Source organism: Schistocerca americana, chromosome 6 (assembly GCF_021461395.2).
Source record: "Schistocerca americana isolate TAMUIC-IGC-003095 chromosome 6, iqSchAmer2.1, whole genome shotgun sequence".
Lineage (NCBI taxonomy): Eukaryota > Metazoa > Arthropoda > Insecta > Orthoptera > Acrididae > Schistocerca > Schistocerca americana.
In genome coordinates this window covers 86,989,532-87,011,536 of record NC_060124.1, presented here as the reverse complement: position 1 = coordinate 87,011,536, position 22,005 = coordinate 86,989,532, and the positions used below count along the sequence as shown (strand labels likewise).

The 22,005-nt window shown below is 42.1% G+C and overlaps 1 protein-coding gene across 1 annotated transcript in view; it reads right to left on the bottom strand.

Annotated features, from left to right (window-relative positions):
- Window positions 1–2,363: 2,363 nt before the first annotated feature.
- The window catches only part of LOC124619977 (lipase 3-like), a 114,073-nt gene continuing 94,431 nt past the window's right edge, over window positions 2,364–22,005 (bottom strand). The window contains exon 7 of the mRNA XM_047146640.1: window positions 2,364–3,690. Within this exon, the coding sequence (XP_047002596.1) occupies window positions 3,520–3,690 (171 nt within the window). The 3' untranslated portion in view covers window positions 2,364–3,519. The remainder of the gene's footprint in view (window positions 3,691–22,005) is intronic.

Below are 22,005 nucleotides of genomic sequence, written 5' to 3'. Positions count from 1 at the left end.
TCAAGTATGTTTTATATCGTGAAGTGATATTTTGGAACGAGTTACGTGATATTGCAACAAAAGTAATAGAAAAGAAGTGTAACTTAAAGTCGGAGTGCTGATTACTTTTTATACATCACCATTGTCCTAACTTGGAAAAGTTTAATCTTCAAGAAATGGTTTATGAAACACATCTATAAAACTTTTGAATATCGTAGGATAACACCTAGGCCTCTTTGCATCCGAGCTTGGAATCATCACTACCTAGATTTTCGATGATTGAGCCATGAGTTCACAATGAGACCAGCATGGGAAACACGAAAAGATGAGTGCCTAGTTTATCCATTATTTCAAGAAATGACTATTAACTGTGCTCTGTTGACACCTGCCACATAATATAACTTTGTTGTTGCCCAAAAATGCAATATTTAGCTGCGTGAGCAACACTACAAACATAATTAATTTTTGACCTTTGTTGTGGTAGGGTTGTTAGAACCATGCACTCTGCCAGTAGCTTTCGGAGTATGTATGTTGATGTAGTTGTGGATGTTCACGTTTTATGTAATTTTTGGATAAGTACTTTTGAATATAGCGCAATTTAAAAATTTCGGAGCTTTCAAGCACTTCTGAGCACCACATAAAGTACTTCAAATACTACATGTTATACTCTATACATAAGTTTTACTTCGAATACTACATGTTACACTCTATATATAAGTTTCTGGGTGCCAAAAAACTTTCCTGCCATCTTCGTCCTGAATTTTTAAGCGCTGTCATTGGATTAAAAATATTTCTCAACTTGCTATTTCTAAATATAGCTTTACCGCCATCTTTAGTTTTTAAATTTCTCCCCATCCAACAACTTTAATTCATAAATCATCCACCACCGCTATTTTCAATCTTTGTGTTTCCCTCCATCAACTATATTTAATTTTTAAATTTCTCATCATATACCATGTTTAAAATTTGCTGCTGTATGTCATCTTCAATTTATAAAGTACCGTCCATACAGGATCTTGGATTTTTAAATTTCCTGCCATATTTAATTTTTAAAAATTCCTGCCATCCACCATCTTGGATATTTGAATTTTCCACTAGTGCGGTCTTGATGTCGTCACGCGTTCAGGATCGCTGATGATGTCTTGCCTACATGTGGTCAGTCGTTGATGATGTGTTTTAAAGATCAGTGACTGCATATGACGTCACCAGCGGACATTTCTGGTGACATCATAAATCTAAACAAATTAAAACTTTTTGCCTAAGTGCACCGAAGAGTCCTTTGTTGTACTTCTCATTACCCAATTACATTAAACTGCTTCCAATTTTCCAGTCACAATGGAGCAACAAGTATAAATATGTAAAAACATGAATATGTAAAGTTCTACAGGCCTCACTTGAAGATGAAGCTGAAAGACTCGACAGCTAGTTCATGGAAATAAAGAAATATTTCACAAGTTATTGGTGGTATCAATTTGTACCTACAGAGTTGAAGATACCAAAGATATTAAGATAGTTTTCCCACTCCCGTCCAATAGACACCTTTTTTGGTTGGACCTATGGGGAGAGCTGAAATCTAGCACTGTGCTTCCAGTCCTATGCGAATTCGTCTATAGCATCACTTCCAGCAGAAGAACCAGTCGACCTAGTAGAGTGCATTGAGCAAAGCAGTGGCACACTATGGAATATCTCGGAGTCGTCACGGCCGACTGATTCCCAGATAACCATTAAAGGGAATAGAACGAACATACAGCTCAGCAACGCGGTTTCAGAAGAAACTGTCCTGTATATCTACGTATTTCCTTTCTATGTTTGTCTTTCTTCTAATAAGTTCCCAAACTTACGTCATCACAGTTTGTTTATTGAATATGGGGCAAGTTGTGGCCGCAATGATTTCTGCATTATGTAACCAAGGAAAATTAGTTTAAGTCGTATACTTGTTTCGTAGACTATGGCAAGTTGTGCTATGGTACAGTTACACGACCTAGTACGTGATGTGTTTAATATAGCCTGCAAGTGCATCAAACTGTATAATGCATTTTAATGGTCAGTAAAGCGATAGTGTTACTTCGACGATTTGAAAATGAATTATCTCTGTGATACTTATTACGCTGAACTTCATGTTTATGAAGCTTTACTGTGTTGGTGATGGATGGCATATGGTTCTACATGGGATGCTTGGCAGGGAAATGATAGCATCCCACCTTTCAACGATGAATCAATATATAAACCACTCAAGGGATGCAACGGTAGTAATGTGTCGATGTGGTGCTTTTTCAGTGTATTTCGAAATAACATTTTCCCTAGAAGTATTTTGTAAAACATCATCTTAAAAACGAAGAGTGCAACATAATATCGTTCGATTGTGTCGTTTATTACTTGTTTCAACTGAGTATAATTACTTGCTTAAATACAATATTAACGGACATGGTATGATACAGAACAGCTAAGAACGAAGACAAAAGAAAAAAGAATTCTCAGACTTTAAGTATGTGGCATTGTTTTTTAAGAAATTGAGAAATATCAATTCACTCTATTAAACTAAAGTAGAAATACGGTTGCGAAAGTTTCCATATCTTATAAAAGTGCAGATTCATATTAAGGTTATAATACATTCACTGTGTAACTTACAGTCACAAGGCATTTGCCTACATATTACAAATAATGTTAAATATTATAACATTAGAACAAGGAATCTGCTCAGTCTTGTTGTAGAGAACCTGTGGCATAAACTTTAATGAATATACTAAATCAAGATACTCATTGAGAAAAAGTTAGAGCAAAATGAAAATGTCTGAATATGTATATCGCCAAATAGCTACTGAGATATAAAATAACAGAAATGGTTAGACATGGTAAAATGTTCACCCAAGTTAAAGAATTTCTCGCAATAATGATACTGACTTCAGAGTCTTGTTACGCGAAACGAATTTCTTTTACTTGTCTCTTGGTAAAGTTTTACTGTGTTAAGTGGTGGATGCTGGACAGCTTTAGACAGGGACGCTTAGCAGCTAATTAATTGGATAGGGCACCAGTACGTAAACAACTCATGGGATGCTTGGTTAACGTGTTGTGATCTGAAGTTTTTACGGGTATTTCGACGTAATTGACCTTGGCATGGGAACAGCGACGTTCCAGTTCCACACAGAAGACGCTAAAATATTCAGTGAAGCCGCATAAAACTTAAATGGCTTGGATTTTAACGTCAGGTTGACGAATGAATGGTAAACTAAGGTTTGCTTAGGCTGTGAGATTATTACTGCGTACGTTGGTGGAATATGACAGTTCATTGATACTCAATGTATCAATAACTTGTGATAACAAGGTACAAAGCAGAAGTTTCGTATCACCCCAGAACGAATGGCAAAAATTACAGAACGAGTTAAATCCTTTGGGACACACTTTGGAGATTACTCCAGAGTTCCAGAATTGTACATCAGAAACATTACGTGTCATTCGCGATGTTTCGAATTTGGGACTCTTCAATTACATTGTTGTTGAATGCGAGGTCGTAACTGGTAACGTAATGAAGATGACGTGAGGTCACTGTTGTTCTTCTGAGTCTTCATGTTCATTCATGAGAGCGATTATCTTCTCGTAGGCGTAGCGATGAACTTCCTTGTGGCCTAAGAAATCAAAGTGGTCAAACTCCTCTGGCGGCATCAGGAACATACCAATGTTCTTAGACGTCACACGGCTCAGCGTCAGTGCGTCCTGTGAACGAGTTGCCACGTTAAAATTGGACAAGAGCAACGTCAAAATTTTATAAACAAAATATGTTTGTTGAGTTACCACAGTAAAAACGGACAAGAGCAACGTAAAATTTTTATCAATAAATTTGCAAGTGCTTAACTCTGCTCTGAGATGCGAAGTAAGAGACACATCGTCCGTACTTACGTTGATCCAATGCAAACGAGTCATCCCTTGTGAGGTATTACCGTGAGCGTAGGGAAACTAGACAACGGGTGAATGAATGTGTAGTGGAGGACGTCAACTACAGTAACATTGCTTGTAATAGGTATCTGACTGTACAATATTCATACCAAACAGCTGTCCCTTCTTAGATGTTTCCTTCAGCAGTAGGAACGTCAACAACAAAAGAATATACACGAAGATGCAGATGCCAATTAGTGTCATGGCTTAACCGCTTTTAATAACTGAAAATATTGAATTTACCGACACTAAATGTTTTCTTTGATCCATGACGTCATCAAAATTGAGGACATAAAGCAGCCACCGAATTCCACTATGCTTAAAATACACTCCATAACAACAGTTGCAGTTATTCTCAAACACCACATTGGTTGGCTTCGTCAGCTCACAACTAACTGTCACCTTACAACCTAACCTAGCTCTTGGCTTACGCTATATGTCTGTCCTGTCACCAAAACTAACAATAAAACAAGCACAGACACACACACACACACACACACACACACACACACACACACACACACACACAAAAGTATTGACAGTTCTCTGGACAACAATAATGATCACATCTCCGTAGTTCACATTATATGTCTCAATGTTGAAGCTTTATCCCCCATATAGGAAGTGAAAGGAACATTTAAAAGGTGAAAAAAATGATAACTCTGGGAAACTTCAGAGTACTGCTGTACTGCTAAGTGGAATTGGAAAGTTATTATGTCGAGAATGCAATACGAGCGATGAGAGGGAGTTGGAGAGAATGATGGAGGAGGGAATGAAACCCTTAATCGAATGAAATTTGTTTGAATATGGTTTGATATTGCTTTTAATGATGTTTCGGGAGTCAAAAGAACAGCTCTGTAGCAATTAAAAGTATTTTTCCAACTCTGACTATGTTAAATTCAGCTTTCTGTGTTCTGCGCTCAAAGTTCAGTAAGTTGTAGATAGCAGATCAGAGGTAGACGACAGTTTCCTGACGTCGGATAGCTTCGATGGAGCGATGCAGTTCCACGGAATCATTCATCAAACAAATTATGTGTTTCTTGAATGTCTGATCAGGTGTGCGACTATGCGTATCATAGTAAAGTACAGGTGTAGATGCACTTTCCTCAGTCGTTGTAAAATCACTGAAACAGTGCATCAGGAAAGAAGCACTGTATGGAATGGTGTTTGGAATACGAAGGAAAGGGGAAATCTTCGGTATTCAAACTGTGAAGCTAAGGAAGATTTTATAATCCAACAGGAAAAATTTGAGGAATATGCTTATGAGAATGCGGAACTGGGTGCAGTTAGAACGCGGTAGTGACTGCGTTCCGGACTTCCAATTCATGATCAGGTTGTAACCACTCGGCTTTCTGCCTGAGTATGCCGCGGTAACGCAGCCTAACCCTCGTACAGTGTCGATAATTCGCTCTGACAGCAGACGGAATGAAGAATATTAAGTCTCAGAATTCGTGATAGGTGTAACAGAAATGCAGAAAGGATTTTCGGAGACATGGTTTAGCCACATCCTGGGGGTGTTTCCAGGAGTGCTAGTTGTGCAAGACATGCGGAGAATTTTTGTGAAGTTTGGAAGGTAGGACACAAGGTACTCACAGAATTAAGGCTGTGAGGGCACATTGTGAGTCATGCTGGGTAGCTCAGTCGGTAAAGTACTTGCAGGAAAAGGCGAAGGTCCCGAGTTCGAGTCTCCGTCTGGCCCACAGATTCAATCAGCCAGGATAGTTTCATATCAGCCCACACTACACTGAAGAGTGAAAAATTTCATTTTACTACACGAATGTTTTTTATCACAATAAATGTCATACATTTATTATATAATATATTCTTGTATGGTATTTTCAAGGTTACAATCTTTTTAAATTCTCAAATTCTTATTCTTCATTCTTATATCAATTCTTACATTAATTCTTATACAAACGTCAAAAAAAGTTTTGCGTCACCTCAGTTCCGAGAGTTCCGGAACCTGTGCAGAAAATTGGAATAGAGATCAACATAAACATCATTTCTGCCCTTTTTATTGCTCATGAAAACCACACATTGCGTGTTGTAACACCATACAGCGACACCTCCAGAGGTGGAGCTCCAGATTGCTGTACACACCGGTACCCCTGATACTTAGTAGCACGTACTCTTACATTGATGCATGCCTGTATTCGTCGTGGTATACTATCCACAAGTTCATCAAGGCACTGTTGGTCCAGACTATCCCACTCCTCAGCGTGGATTCGGCGTAAATCCTTCACATTGGTTGGTAGGTCACGTCGACCACAAATAGCCGTTTTCAGTCTATCCCATGCATTTTCGATAAGGTTCATGTCTGGAGAAAATGCTGGCCACTCCAGTCCAGCGATGTCGTTATCCTGAAGGAAGTCATTCACAAGATGTGCACGATGGGCGCACGAATTGTCGTCCATGAAGACGAATGCCTCGCGAATATGTTGCTGATTTGGTTGCATATCGGCCGGAGGAAGGCATTTACGTATCGTACAACCGTTTCGGAGCCTTCCATGACCACCAGCCGCGTACATCGGCCCTACATAATGCCACCGCAAAACATCAGGGAAGCTCCACCTTGCTTCACTCGCTGGACATTGTGTCTAAGGCGCTCAGCCTGACCGGGTTGCCTCCAAACACGTCTCCGACGAATGTCTGGTTGATGGCATATGCGACACTCATCAGTGAAGAGAACGTGGTGCCAATCCTGGACGGTCCATTCGGCATGTTGTTGGGCTCGTCTGTACTGCGCCGCATGGTGTCGTGGTTGCAAAGACGGACCTCGCCATGGACGTCGGAAGTGAATCTGCGCATCATGCAGCCTTTTGTGCACAGTTTGAGTCGTAACAAGACGTCCTGTGTCCACACGAAAAGCATCATTCAACATGGTGCCGTTGCTGTCACGGCTCCTCCGGTCCATAATCCGTAGGTAGCGGCCATCCACTGCAGGCGGCCTGAGCGAGGGATGTCAACGACAGTTCCTGTCTCTCTATATCTCCTCCACGCCCGAGCAACATCGCTTTGGTTCACTCCGCGACGCCTGGACACCTCCTTTGTTGAGAGCCCTTCTGGCGCAAAGTAACAATGCGGAAGCGATAGAACAGCGGTATTGACCGTCTACGCATGGTTGAACTACAGACAACACGAGCCGTGTACCTCGTTGCTGGTAGACTGACTGGAACTTTTCGGATATCGGACCCCGTCCATTTAATAGGCACTGCTCATGCATGGTTGTTTACATCTTTGTGCGGATTTAGTGACATCTCTGAGCAGTCAAAGGGACTGTGTCTGTGATACAACACCCACAGCCAACGTCTATGTCCAGGAGTTCTGGGAACCGGAGTGGTGCAAAACTGTTTTTGATGGTGTATTTTATTCTTGTCTTCACTCTACAGGAATATTTGGGCATTCCGTTGGATTATACCGTTCGTAGAAACGTTAGAAACATAGACGTTCCGAACACCATGAGCATCGCTTTGAGACAGGTTTGCCTCAGCGACATTTCTTCGTATAAATCTCACTCGGGAAATAAACGTCGTTAACATTGCTGAAGATTTCACGCGTTTCAATAATGTCGCGACAAACAGCGCATAACGGATCGCTTCAATGACAACTGGCGCTTGCAACTGATCATGGTACAAGATGCACTACAGGAAATTCGTCGAAAACAATTTCAAATAATTGTCTCATTCATTTATTATTTTTTTTATTTCTTAAAATTTATCTCCAGACGTGCTGTTAGTAGACGAATAAGTCAACTATTATTTCAGTATATATTGGAAAAGACTGGTGTAGTAATCTTCTACGGACATAGCTAGATAAATGAAAAACAAAAATAAAAATAATAATCGGGTTTCGAACACGAGGCATAAAAGTGTAAAGGTGCGCCGCTTGCCACAGTACCAGCACTTCAGTTGAACTATTTACTCGCTAAAAGGTATATAGAGTACGTCATAAACTTTGACCGTCATTTTCTCAGAAACGGTCGACAATCTAAGGATATGGTGAGACACGGGTTCGCTTATTTTGGCTCCTCAGCCACTGAACGAAGTTTCTGGGAAATCGGATTATGGCACTTGCCGTGTTCTCCTCCTAAGTAGCTAAAACGCTTGCCTGGTCACCTATAACCAGTTGCAAGTTGCCTGTCTAAGGACTTCTAGGGGAAGGAAGGAAGATTGGAGTTTAACGTCCCGTTGACAACGAGCTCATTAGAGAGGGAGCACAAGCCCAGATAACGAAAGGATGGGAAAGGAAAACGGTCGTGGCTTTTTCAAAGGAACTATTCCGGCATCTGTCTGGAGCGACTCAGGGAAACGACGAAAGATGTAAATCAGGATGGTCGGACGCGGATTTGAACCGTCGTCCTCGCAAATGTGATTCCAGTGTCCTGGGCACTGCACCATATCACTCGGTGGCTTCAAGGGACAACACAGATTTTATTTCTAGTATTTCATACAATTACTGAACGAATCTAACATTTAAAAAGCTGACATAACCTTAATCGTTAAAAAGTATAATATTCTGTTACAGATTTGACACAGTTAGTCAGTATTCAAGTACTACAATTAGAAACAGTGAAGGGGAGAGGAGGGCAAAGTGGCCATGGCAGTCAAAGTGAATTTGGGGTCGTTAAGGAGCTGTGAGGTGCGGGCATGGTGCGGGAAATGCTTTAGCTTTTTCTGCCTGGAAGGCCTGTAACAACAACAACGTTATACTATTGTACATATAATAATTTTTTCTTCTGATTTTCGATAAATTAGTGTAAGCAATGTTCTGATTTCATTTCTTTTCTCTTTTCATATCATTATGTTAAAGAAACTGTAAACAATTTTCGATGTGAATAATAATGTTTATGTCAAATTGCAAGCAATATTATAACAAAATGGAAATGTAAGAAATGTTGAAACTGTTGTAAGATGTTAAAGTTGTAATTATGCGCCTGGTCCATACGTAGGCAATGTATTAGGATATGTAGAATACAAAACCTCGGGTGAATACCCTGTCTGTAGGGGAGAGGTAAAAGGTGGATGGCAGGCGAGCGCGGGAAAATGCACACGGGCGCTGCACGGCATAACGGGCTCAGCAGTAGTAGTCGGAGTTGGGCATCGGTCTAAGTAACACGTTCTGGATCGAGGAGGCTCTCCTGGAAGACGTAGTTTCATTGAGCCTCGGATGTGCCAACTATGCAGCATGGCAAAATTACATAGGCACTAAATGGAAAAATATTGCGACGCTATGAAGAAGTAAAGTGCCGATACATCAAGAGCCATAGCTGTGATTGTATGTGTGCTCTGCGCCTCGCCATCTCGCCGCCCGCCAACCGCCGCATCGATACGAACAGGTTGAATCTTTTAGTACTGTATTCGTGTGGACCAGTGTTACTTTTGTTCCTTACTGTTCAATAACAACTTAACTTTTACCAGAACTGTCCTATCATTTAATTATCCTCATCACTCACCTAGACAGGATCCTTTCCAGATGTTGTGCAATCCGAGTGTCCCGAGATGAAGATTTGAAGTTTATGTTAATAATAATTACCTGCAGACCTATCTATGTTAGAATGATGTTTAAAGAACGTTGTTGTTATTGAATATATAGGTAAATAATATAGGTCTGACAAAGTTGGAAGATAATGTTGAAATTGGTTTAGTAATGAAGGCTAATTAATTCGAGACAAAAAATAATGGTAGTTAAATGAGCAAGAAATAAGACAAAAAGAGTAGTAACTCATATATTGGAAATCTTGAGTGCTTAACGATTTCGATAATCAAAAATTTCAGTACAGTGATCATAACAGTTTCAGGATCCTCCCCCCCCTCCCCCCTTTTCTTTTCAATTCATGTAAATTTTGAAATGTACTGAACTGATTTGACCAGCAAAGTTAAAGTCAAGATAAAACCAAAAGTTATTAGTGTTTTACGTTTTTCAAAATTGACATTGTATGTGTGTTTCGAAAGTGCTATTTCTAGGGTAACCTATGCTCGATTTTAATCAGATCAATAGACTGTACGAAGTTTGTAGTAAACATTATAGTGTATTGTTGTGTATTTATGGCTTGTTCATACTAGTACAGAAAGTGAAATTATTAGTTCAGTAGATTTTCTGGTTCTAAAATTTACCATATCATGCAGTGTTATTACGTGTTGTTTTGCATACTCGTACTTCATCTTGTACAGGGAAGAAACTCAATTAATGCCTAATTAGGCTGGCGACCGTTTTATTAACAAATTAGTAGCATCTGCTGTGTTGTTTCTTGTCCGTCCTAACGTGTAGTTGCACTTCAGACTTGCTTGACGTATCATTGTTGTTACTGAGTGGGTGAAAGTCCGATTTTGCCTCCATTCTGGTACACGCGGTCAACATATATACCAAAATCCTTTCTTATAAGGTGAAGCCCGTCAACTTACCATAGTACAGGCTTTAATAAGTATCGTGCGCAGTAGCGTAGTGTTACAGGCCCACTCGCCTTATGATATTTATCGTGTTTGCTATGCCCTCTTCAGAATTATAATAATGTGTATAGAGTTTAGCTATTCTGATGTAAGGAAAATGGTCATATATGTGTATTTATTGTGGAGAGGGATGTGATTTATGTCATTTTATGAAATTGTGTCGAAAGTATCTCATTTGACTCCATGATCCCCCTTTAGTTACTAAAAATTCGATAATACTATTACAGGGTGTACATATTTTGTGAATTTGTGCAAAGTGTCCGTCTCAGCGGTGGCTTCTGGTCTCTTTGTGTAGGGGGACAACGTAACAACAGCGGCCGAAGACAGGTCTCCACAGCTATATTTACAGCAAGCCCTTACAACAGCGACCGAGAAGCGCCAAATGAAGAAAATGAAAGTAAAAAGAAGGAAAAACGGAAAACAGCCTAAAAGGAAAAAGGTTGTAAAAAGAAGATTGCGAAGAGCTGGAAACCCAACCTTAGAAATGCTGTTGTTGACGAGAACAACGAAGAGGGAGAGTGAATTGACTGCGAAGAACAATTTTCAAATTCAGCAACAGGAGAGCAGTGGATTTATTGCTAGTTGTGCTCCCTCTGGGCCCACAATCTCTCTACAGGAGATGAGGAACACAGTTTGACTTTTATTTGTGAAAAGTTTAAATAATTAATTTGGATCTTGTTTTACTATAAAACATACGTGGTTCTTTCTTAAAACAGTTTTTTATCCCTTATTTTTATGTTTAAAATTAAGTGGACATTTTGTCACATTGTGAAGTTTGAATTGTTTAGACAACTCGTACATAAGAAATTTACTGGCAGATTGAAACTGTGTGTCAGGCCGATACTCAAACTCAGGACCTTTTCCTTTCACGGGCAAGTGCTCTGCCGATTTTTTTATATTTTAATTTTTTAATTTTTAAATAATGTAAAGGGGGCAGAGCGGGTAGAGATCTTGCTTGGAGGCCTGGCCACAATGTCCCTGTCTACTGATAGGATGAGGGAGTCAGAGGGATGGAAACATTGTACCTTTTTTTAAATTCTTTACTTAAAATTTTCTGTTTTAATTTTTGTATCCTAGGAAAAAAATCGCATCTGAAAAAGAAAAGAAAGAACTGTAGGGCCACAGTGACATCCTCATCACAACGCTGGAAGGAACATCCTAGCCCGTGAAACTGCACCTGACTGGGACACCCCACCATTCCGGGAGGTCACGAAAACATGCTGCCTAGGCAATTCGCAAAGTGCGTTTTGTATTTAGAGTGACGCGTGGTGATCTCATGTTGTTCTGGAATATAGAGCCAATAACCCATGCCTGTTATCAGGGTCTGCGAGAGCACATAGCGAAAGGCGCGCCTTGCAACTCAGTGCGTTGACGAATGTTTTCTGTGGGGAGAAAACGACCACGTCCCGGAAAATTTCCAAGATGCTGCAGCAGACGGGTGTAAAATGAATGTGCACAACGGACAATACTGAACGCAAAAATCAAGATTTGGCCCTGTGTGACTAACCCCTGCTGCAGATCTTAGGATCTCTTAATTGTGATATTATTTCCTCCTTCTTGCTCTTTAACGTATAAATTACAACCTAAACATAAGGGAACTAGTAACTACTGAATGATACATGTTGTTTCTGATTATACATTTGTTGTAGATTAAAAAACCCTTTATATTACAAATGTTTATATTTCCAACTAATATTAGTGATGAATTGCCCAAGTCGGCCCCTTTTTATGGCTACGTGATCTAATATAAATAACGCAAAATGACTGACATCTACGTATCAAACTCTAGAAGACACTACTTTCAAAGATGATCTACAGTCGTGTGAAACCTCAGTGGAAATAAAACTTACGTGATCACATCTGTTTAGCCTTATGGCCCTAATAAGCCGAAGCACTTAGCAATATTACCCTATGTATTGCGTCCGGTGCGTCGGAGTGATGGTTCTCGTACACGTCTGCGACGACGGAAGAACTCCAGCCACAAAATAAACTCTTTCAAACACTAGGGCGGCAGAAGGCGGTACTCTGACTAGCATACTCTAATACTGTCTTCTCCACTCTCTGTTCTACAGACAAGAAACGGCAACTCCCAGCCACAAGGTCAGAATTCAGATAACGTCTCTATGTGAGTATAGGCAGAAGAAGTGCTCTCAATCACTGAATGCTGCATTCTCAACGATGACTCCCTACCCGGAGGCAAAGTCCAGAATCGTATAAGTTCGCAACAGTACATTGCATAACCGCTATACCTATAAAATCTCCTGAGAGCAAAGACAGAAAGTCCGTCTGTACCAACAAAAGCTGATACTGAGCGACCGGCAAACACGGACTCTCTAAACGGAAGACCTCTTTCCCTCCACTGCTGACTTCCCAGCAAAGCTCGGCTCCCCTCCCTCGTAACTGCAGAAGGCGAATAATGATCTCGAAGCCACGGAATATTCTCCCTCTCAGCAGATTTTTCCTAACGCTATATTTTAGTCTTTTGTCGTCCAGCGCGGAAAGTTTGCGAGGAAATACCTATCCCCTTTAATCAGGAATACATACAATGGTACGCTTTTCAGAGTAAATATCCTCAGAAATAACTCAGCCTGCGTGATTTCTGAGGTAATGCTTCCTCGTTCCTCTCTGCTGCGTCCAAGATTTTCAGAGTTTCCGAAGTATTATCCGGTTATCCTTCTGGCCCCACTACAACACCGGCCGGCCGCCGCTGTATTGTGCCCCAGCGCTCAGATGCCCCGACCGTCCGTCTTGGCTACTTCTTGTGTCTAGCAGGACCAACACACCTGTGCGGGCTTCTCCATCCACAGCTTGAGTTACGGCTACCGTTTCATTTCCACTGGCGTTCCAACCTCTACTAGTATAGGGAATCATTCATTATGCCGTTTTGACAATATAGACACTCCGTCACCTTTCATGCAATAAGAGTTAACAGCTATTTACAAGGTGTACGTGACAATTGTCAGTCTTCTTTAAATATTCATATATATATATATATATATATATATATATATATATATATATATATATATATATGTGCGGCTGGTCATAATGCGCCAGGAACTAACAATCCCTGGTTCTAAACACCCAGTGGAAACACTGGACCAACTTGATTACAAGCAAGTATGACTCGTGCAATTAATAACAACATTACCCCAGGTGGTAACCAATCCACCCATCAACAGATGGCAACCAGGAATTCGGATTCTGGGGAACCTGGACTTACACGATTACATCAGAGAAAGTCGGAGCTCTCTGGCAAACTTCCACTTAAAACACCTACATACATTGGAACCTTTAACATAAATACATTAATCCAACCAGGAAAACTTCTAAACCTTACAACAGAACTTGAAAAGCAAAAGATAGTAATACTAGCTTTACAGGAGACACGTTTTACAGATGAAGAAACATCAGATTATGGCAACTATCGCATCTTTAAGAGCAAGACGGATAAACGAATCGGAAGAGGAGCCCCCCATCTCGGGATGGCGTTTATCATACACAAGAGCGTGCTCAGCTCCATCAAGGAAGTTACTCCCGTAAATAGTAGGATAATGACGATGCGCTTACAATGTGCCAACAAAACATACACAATGGTTAATGTTCATGCTCCCACAAACGGAGACAACAAGAAAAACCCCATAGAAACAGAAAAGTTCTGGGAAAATTTGGAGAATATAATGGCCAAGATTCCAAAAGATGATACAAAAGTTCTACTCGGCGATTTTAATGCCCAAATTGGTAGAGAGAAAATCCACCAAAAAACCGTAGGCAAATATCCTGCACATAAATTTACCAATAAGAATGGTACAAGGCTCGTCGAACTATGTAAGCAGAATAACCTGAAGATAATGTCAACATCTCTAAGAAAATGTCCAAGAAAACAAAAGACATGGAGATCTCCTATACAACAAATTGGCGAGTTTCAAATAGATCATGTGGCGATTTCATACCCAGTACAAAAAGAAATTTACGACGTCCAAGTACGCAGAGGAGCAAACATTGATTCAGACCATTACCTAACTAGAATTAAAATCAAGTTTACAGCACGAAGAAGTCATCAGAATAAAACAGAAATACAGAAATATGACACCAACAAGATTAAAGAATCTAAAGTAAAAGAAGAATGGGAGAAGAAAAAGGCAAACACATGGGAAGAATTTCATTCTAAAATCACGCGAATAGCTAAGGAAACTATTCCCTTGAAAAAGATATTCAAACACCCTTTGTGAGATTCAGACTGTGAAAATGCATTGGAAAGGAGAAAAAAGGCATTTCAAGAATATAACAGTAAAAAATCACAAGAAAGTCTACATTTATTTAACGAGGTTAGAAAACAGGTTTCAAAATCTATTAGGCAAGCAAAAAGGAAGTACACAAAGGCACAACTGGATGCCATAGAAGAAAATTTCCAAAACTATAATACAAGAGACTTCTACAGAACTTTCGCAGATAAAATACGAGGATATATCCCTCAAAATTTATGTTTCAGAAAACCAGATGGTAAATTAGCCCTAACAAACCAGGAAAACTGTCAAGTATTGGCTCAATATTTTTCTAACCTACTAAATTGCCCAGAACCTAGTTTATGGTTTCCCAAAGAAATCTGTGCCAACGCTCAACCGGATTCATTACCACCAACACAGGAAGAAATCAAATGTCACATTAAAAACTTAAAAAATAATAGAACATCTGGCGAAGATGGCATTGTTGCAGAGCTATTAAAAACCTAGGACCAAAGACGTTGCAAGAGCTCACAAAAATAATAACAAAAATATGGGAAACAGAAAAATTACCAGAGGATTGGAAATGTGCCCTTATTCACCCGTTACATAAAAAAGGAGACAGAACAAATGTCAATAACTACAGGGGAATCTCACTTTTACAAGTCACCTACAAAATTCTCTCAACATGCCTGCTGAAAAGAACACAAGAGCAGCTGGAACACCAAATTGGTGATTATCAAGCAGGCTTCCGCCCCGGTCACTCATGCATAGAACAAATATTTAATTTAAAGACGATATTAAAACACAAAGCAATTAGAAATGCCCCCATAATTTGTACATTTGTAGATTTTAAGAAAGCCTATGACTCAATTGACCGGCAATCTTTGTTTAACATTTTAGAGGAACTTGGACTTGACTCCAAAACACTAAGGCTTATCAAAGAATCACTGACAGACACTGTATCTAAAGTTAAATTCAGGGGAGAAATCTCTGAACCTTTTCTCATAAAAACTGGAGTACGTCAAGGTGACGGGCTATCTCCACTTCTGTTTAATATAGTCCTGGATAAAGTCATTAAGGAATGGGAAAAAGAATTAAAAAATCAATCCTACTGGAAACCAATCCATCTTGGTAGAACCAAAGACAACGTGGAGATATCTTGTTTAGCATTCGCGGACGACTTGGCCATACTTGCAGATGATGAAGAAATCGCCACCAAACAAATAGAGATCCTTAAGGAATGCGCAGATAAAGTAGGTTTACAAATTTCGTTTCAAAAGACAGAATTTTTCTGTACGAAATTCCATATACACAGTTTGAACACAAAATATGGAAAAATAAATAGAGTAAAACATTTTAAATACCTAGGTGAAATTTTGGAGCCAACCGGAGGAGAGAAAGTTGCACAGAAGATCAGACAACAGAAAATGAAGAGAGCATATGGTATGACACATGAAATATACAATAAAAAATGCATCTCCTCGAACACAAAAATCAGACACTACTGCGCAGTAATTAAGCCAGCAGCACTATATGCTAGTGAAACGCGCACACTCCACACAAAATGTGATTTAGAAAAAATACTAAAAGAAGAACGCAAAATTATGAGAAAGATTTTAGGTCCAAAATTAACAGAAGAAGGATACCGGATACAATCAAGAAGAACCACAGAAACTATATCAAACCTGGCAGCAGACATAAGAAGGCGAAGATTAAAATTTTATGGACATGTCACTAGACTTCCCCCCACACGACTCACCAACAGAATTCTCACTTACATAGAAAAAGTCAAATCAACAACACCATGGATTAGCCAAGTAAAATTAGATTTACAAAAAGCAAATATTGAACTTAAAGATGTCAAAGATAGAAAAACTTTTAGAAATAAGGTGGAAAAGTGGATTGTATTGTCGGAGAAGGAAGCACTAAAGAGACCAGGAACAAAATGGACAGAAGAAAGAAAAAGAAAACATGGAGAACGAATGAAAGAAGTATGGAAGAAACGACGTCAGAAAGCTTTGCGTGATCCTTCTGGGTCCATTCGCGATAAGTAAGTAAGTATATATATATATATATGATGTACAACGTATCAAATGATAGCTAATTCCGGTTGTGAATCAAGGCAAAGTATGTACATGAGTGCTTGTAAGGTGCGAAATTACAGCCGCCTTACAAAATAAAGCGTCCGTCGTGATAGTGGAGTCGTCGGAGCGTTGGAGGAGTGCCATGATGCGTTGCGTCAGCTGTCAAACATTCTTCGCCCCACCGCACTGCAGACAATGTTCGTTAGTGTCCTGCGTGCCACATATAAAGCACAGCGGTGAATCTACCAAGTGAATGTCGTACAATCGTGTGTGTGTGTGTGTGACTATCTTGTGGCTGATAAATGTATAGCAAGACGATCTCTCTGCCGTGACGTGGAGAGGCGCTTGGACAGCTAGCCAGATCTGTCGCCAATCCCTCATTGGGTTATTTAAGTTCGACAACATTGCTGCCATGATGATGCATCAAGTATACATGTATCTCACGCCTGGTGGGGATTCTCGTGGAAGGTATTTGTAATTGAACTTAACTAAAATCACTAAGAATATCGCGACATGGGAAAAAGTAGGCGATATTGTGCCTTCCGCCACCGGTGGTTCAAAGGATGGGGGAAGAAGAACGTCCAGGGTCACCGACGTGATGGTGTGTTGCTCTTGGTTCCACGTTCTTACCGTCGCTCGCAGGTATAGAGCGAGAGCCTTGCTCAGCACACTCATGGGATTAAGTCCTCCACAATGGTGTTGGAGAGTTAAAGTCTCGTATTTGACCTTAAACAGCATACCTTGGCTGACACGGTGTCCAAACCTGTCAGCAATATCATGCGGCATTGGCAGTATCTGTGCCAAGTGTTGTAGTCATGAGGCAAGAGTAACTTTAGTGTGTTCCACCCACTGGAGCAGGTCGCAGGTTTGGAGCGAATTGTTATATATATGCAGCCGGACATGGTGGAGCAGAGCTCCCAGCTACCATTCGATGTGCATAATCTTGGTTTTATTCATGTTGACCCTGTTACCCGCCGCCACGCCGTATGCAGTAAGAAGGGCAACCACTGCGCGAGTATCATCAAGTCGTTGGTATATGCACGACATGTGAAGGAACTCGCATGAAATTGGACGCCTGTAAGAGTCCGTCGAAGAGTCCGCATCAACGGTTTTGGGTGCCATTGCAAAGAGCACTATCGATAAAGGACATCACTGTCTAACTCAGCTGTAAACAGGAACCGTACCCACCTCTCTGCCATTGACTCTCACCGTCGAAGGAGCGCGGTGAAGGAGGCGCATGGGGGTAATGAAATCCTAGGGGAAACGCCATGCGTCAGATGGTCGAGTCAAGGAAATCATAGTTGATCCTGTCAAAGGTACGATCAAAATCGGCTGATACGAATGCCGTTCGCATGCAGCATACTTCCATGAGGGCAGTGAAGTCACGGTATCCACCTACGATAGAGTGAATGTTGCTTCAAACCTCTAGACAAGTCTGATCTGGTGGTAATGTCTTGGATATTACTGTTTTGAGCATTGCCGCCAACATTCACGCAGAGATTTTGTAGTGAGTATTGGACATCGTGATCGGTCGAAATTGATGAGCGCTGACAATCCCTCCGTTTTCGGTATTGGTATTAGCATTCCTGCCATGAATTGGGACGGGACCTCCGTGTCAGGGCGCAATAACTCATTATACATCAGCGCCCATTGTGAGATCATTAGATCCGCAAATTCTATACAAAATTCGAATGTTAACCTATCTGGCCCATGCGATTTATGTACCACATCCTTCTTGAGTGCCAACCTTATGCCATCTTCCGTTAGAGGTTGCAAGAACGCCGCTGCATCCGAACCATCGACTCCCGTGTGCAAATGTCGCAATATCTTGTCTCCCATCTGACTGTCGGTCGGCGTCTCGGCGAAAAGGAGGCCGTAATGTTTTAGAAATCCAGCAGCAATGTCCTGGAAGCCAGAATGAGATTTTCACTCTGCAGCGGAGTGTGCGCTGTTATGAAACTTCCTGGCAGATTAATACTGTGTGCGGGACCGAGACTCGAACTCGAGACCTTTGCCTTTCGCGGGCAAGTGCTCTACCAACTGAGCTACCCAAGGCCGACTCACGCCCCGTCCTCACAACTTCACTTCTGCCAGTACCTCGTCTCCTACCTTCCAAACTTTACAGAAGCTCTCCTGCGAACCTTGCTGAACTAGCACTCCTGAAAGATAGGATATTGCGGAGACATGGCTTAGCCACAGCCTGGGGTATGTTTCCAGAATGAGATTCTCACTCTGCAGCGGAGTGTGCGCTGTTATGAAATTTCCTGGCAGATTAAAACTATGTGCCGGACCGAGACTCGAACCCGGGACCTTTGCCTGTTGTCAAGGGCCGATCATCCCCATCATGGAGCACTGTGAACAACTACTGCCGATTACATGCAAGCCCCTGGACACTTGATGCATGGAAATATGTTCTCCATCAACGTTGTCCAAGCACCAAGCACGGATCGAAAGTCCCTCCAATCGACGTTTCGCGAGCGATAAAATGCACGCCTGAATGACATGGACTTCCTTTGACGCTCGGGCGATGGCACCCTAAGGACAGCTCACGAAGCACCGTTTAGTAATATTTAAGTGTATCTCGGAGCCATCTTGTATTCTCCTTGCCGTAAGTTATGAGAACCCTCCCTACCGCCAGCGAGTGCCTATCTGCCAGGCTTCTTAGATCCACAGGCGACATTCATCATCCACGAATACCGATAAATTAAGTTTCCATGAAGTATGGTTCTGCCAGGCCTGTTGCCGTGGGAGAGTTAACGTGCACGGATATGCAAGGTGATTCGTAAAAGCTATGGGTCAATGTTCAGCAGCCAATATGTGATCTAGTTATCTATCAGAAACATAAATCCGATCCAGTCTGCTCGACGAGTGGCTAGTATAAAGCGCGTGGCCCTCAAGCTGCCCTTGGATCTTTTCCCGTGTGTCCATTAGTATCATGTCTCGGCAGATTGAGCGCAATGCATAACAGGAGTTGGGCGTTTGATTCTTTGGCCCCTCCTACCAAGATGTTATCATATTTGCAACGGAATAAGAGCACAACCCGAGTAAAACTGCGCACACGCCCGTCAAGTGTCAGACCCAGAGTGTGTATAGATGTCGACAATACGAATGCCATTCAGTGTCATTGACAAATCCTGGGCTGTAGAGAGATAATCGAGGCCACACACTGGAATCCCTCCCCGGACCAAGATCGCCATGCCACGTCCTACGTCTGGAGTCGGCGCTAGGTAAGTGTTGTAACCATACACGTCTGGAAGGGCAGCAGGGCAGGTTTCCTGCAGCAGGGTATCTACAGTACTGGCCATTAAAATTGCTACACCAAGGAGAAATGCGGATGATAAACGGGTATTCATTGGCCAAATATATTATACTAGAACTGACATGTGATTACATTTTCACGCAATTTGGATGCACAGATCCTGAGAAATCAGTACCCCGAACAACCACCTCTGGCCGTAATAACGGCCTTGATACGCCTGGGCATTGAGTCAAACAGAGCTTGGATGGCGTGTAAAGGTACGCCTGCCCATGCAGCTTCAACACGATAGCACAGTTCATTAAGAGTAGTGACTGGCGTACTGTGCAAGTTGCTCGGCCACCATTGACTAGACGTTTTCTTTTGTAATAGATCTGGAGAATGTGCTGGCCAGGGCAGCAGTCAAACATTTTCTGTATCCAGAAAGGCCCGTACAGGACCTGCAACGTGCGGTCGTGCATTATCCTGTTGAAACGTAGGGTTCCGCAGGGATCGAATGAACTGAAATGTAACGTCCACTGCTCAAAGTGCTGTCAATGCGAACAAGAGGTGACCGAGACGTGTAACCAATGGCAACCCATACCATCACGTCGGGTGATACGCCAGTATGGCGGCGACGAATACACGCTTCCAATGCGCATTCACCGCGATGTCGCCAAACACGGAGGCGACCATCATGATGCTGTAAACAGAACCCGGATTCATCCGAAAATATGACGTTTTGCCATTAGTGCACTCAGGTTCGACGTTGAGTGCACCATCGCAGGCGCTCCTGTCTGTGATGCAGCGTCAAGGGTAACCGCAGCCATGGTCTCCGAGCTGTAGTCCATGTTGCTGCAAACATCGTCGAACTGTTGGTACAGATGGTTGTTGTCTTGCAAACGTCCCCATCTGTTGACTCAGGAATCGAGACGTGGTTGCAAGATCCGTTAGAGCCATGCGGATAAGATGCCTGTCATCTCGACTGCTAGTGATACGAGGCCGTTGGGATCCAGCACAGCATTCCGTATTATCCTCCTGAAACCTCCGATTCCGTATTCTGCTAACAGTCATTGGATCTCGACCAACGCGAGCAGCAATGTCGCGATACGATAAACCGCAATCGGGATAGGCTACAATCCGACCTTTATGAAAGTCGGAAACGTGATGGTACGCATTTCTCCTCCTTACACGACGCATCACAACAACGTTTCACCAGGCAACGCCGGTCAACTGCTGTTTGTGTATGAGAAATCGGTTGGAAACTTTCCTCATGTCAGCACGTTGTAGGTGTCGCCACCGGCGCCAACCTTGTGTGAATGCTCTGAAATGCTAATCATTTGCATATCACAGCATCTTCTTCGTGTCGGTCAAATTTCGCGTCTGTAGCACGTCATCTTCGTGGTGTAGCAATTTTAATGGCCAGTAGTGTACATCCGTGGTGTAGGTTACGTCCCGGAAAAGTTGGAACTTTGCAAGCGACGTACGTTGTTAATAATCACTGTTCCCACCTTACATGCTTGGTTGGCTGTCGTCCTCATGGTCGTGTCATGTCATTATAAACTTCAAAGGCGACAGTCCACTACATATGCTCAGAGGGCTGCCCGCCACCGGACTTTCCTCTGTTGTTTTCGTCCTGTGGCGTGCTCCCAAACTATGGGGCGCTTTTTGCGACGTTTCGGCGATCGTTGTTTTGGCGCCCTGCCATCTGCCGATTTAGGCGAAGTTTTACGTTGTTCATCGGGCTGCCGCCACATCCTCGTTCTCCACTTCCACGCCGCGAGCTACTTGTGTGGCTGCGGAAGGTTCCTCCGACATCTGCGATGAGGAGGATGTAGGTGTACCCCCTGTCACCTCCCCGCTCCTCTGACTCGGTCTGCTCTTGCATCAACATGTCCGTGTCACGCTCCGGACTCGGCAACACCTCCCGGCGGGCCACCGACGTACGTCATCGGGAGTTGCGTGGAAACGTCTAGCTATTACGCTTCCACACGTGGCAGTTGCATGATGCGGATTTGTATGTATTCTGGGCGGATATGTCCTTCCCCACTGCAGCCAGAACATGTCCGCGGCTGGCTATCGAAAATCACAATAGCCTGACGTCC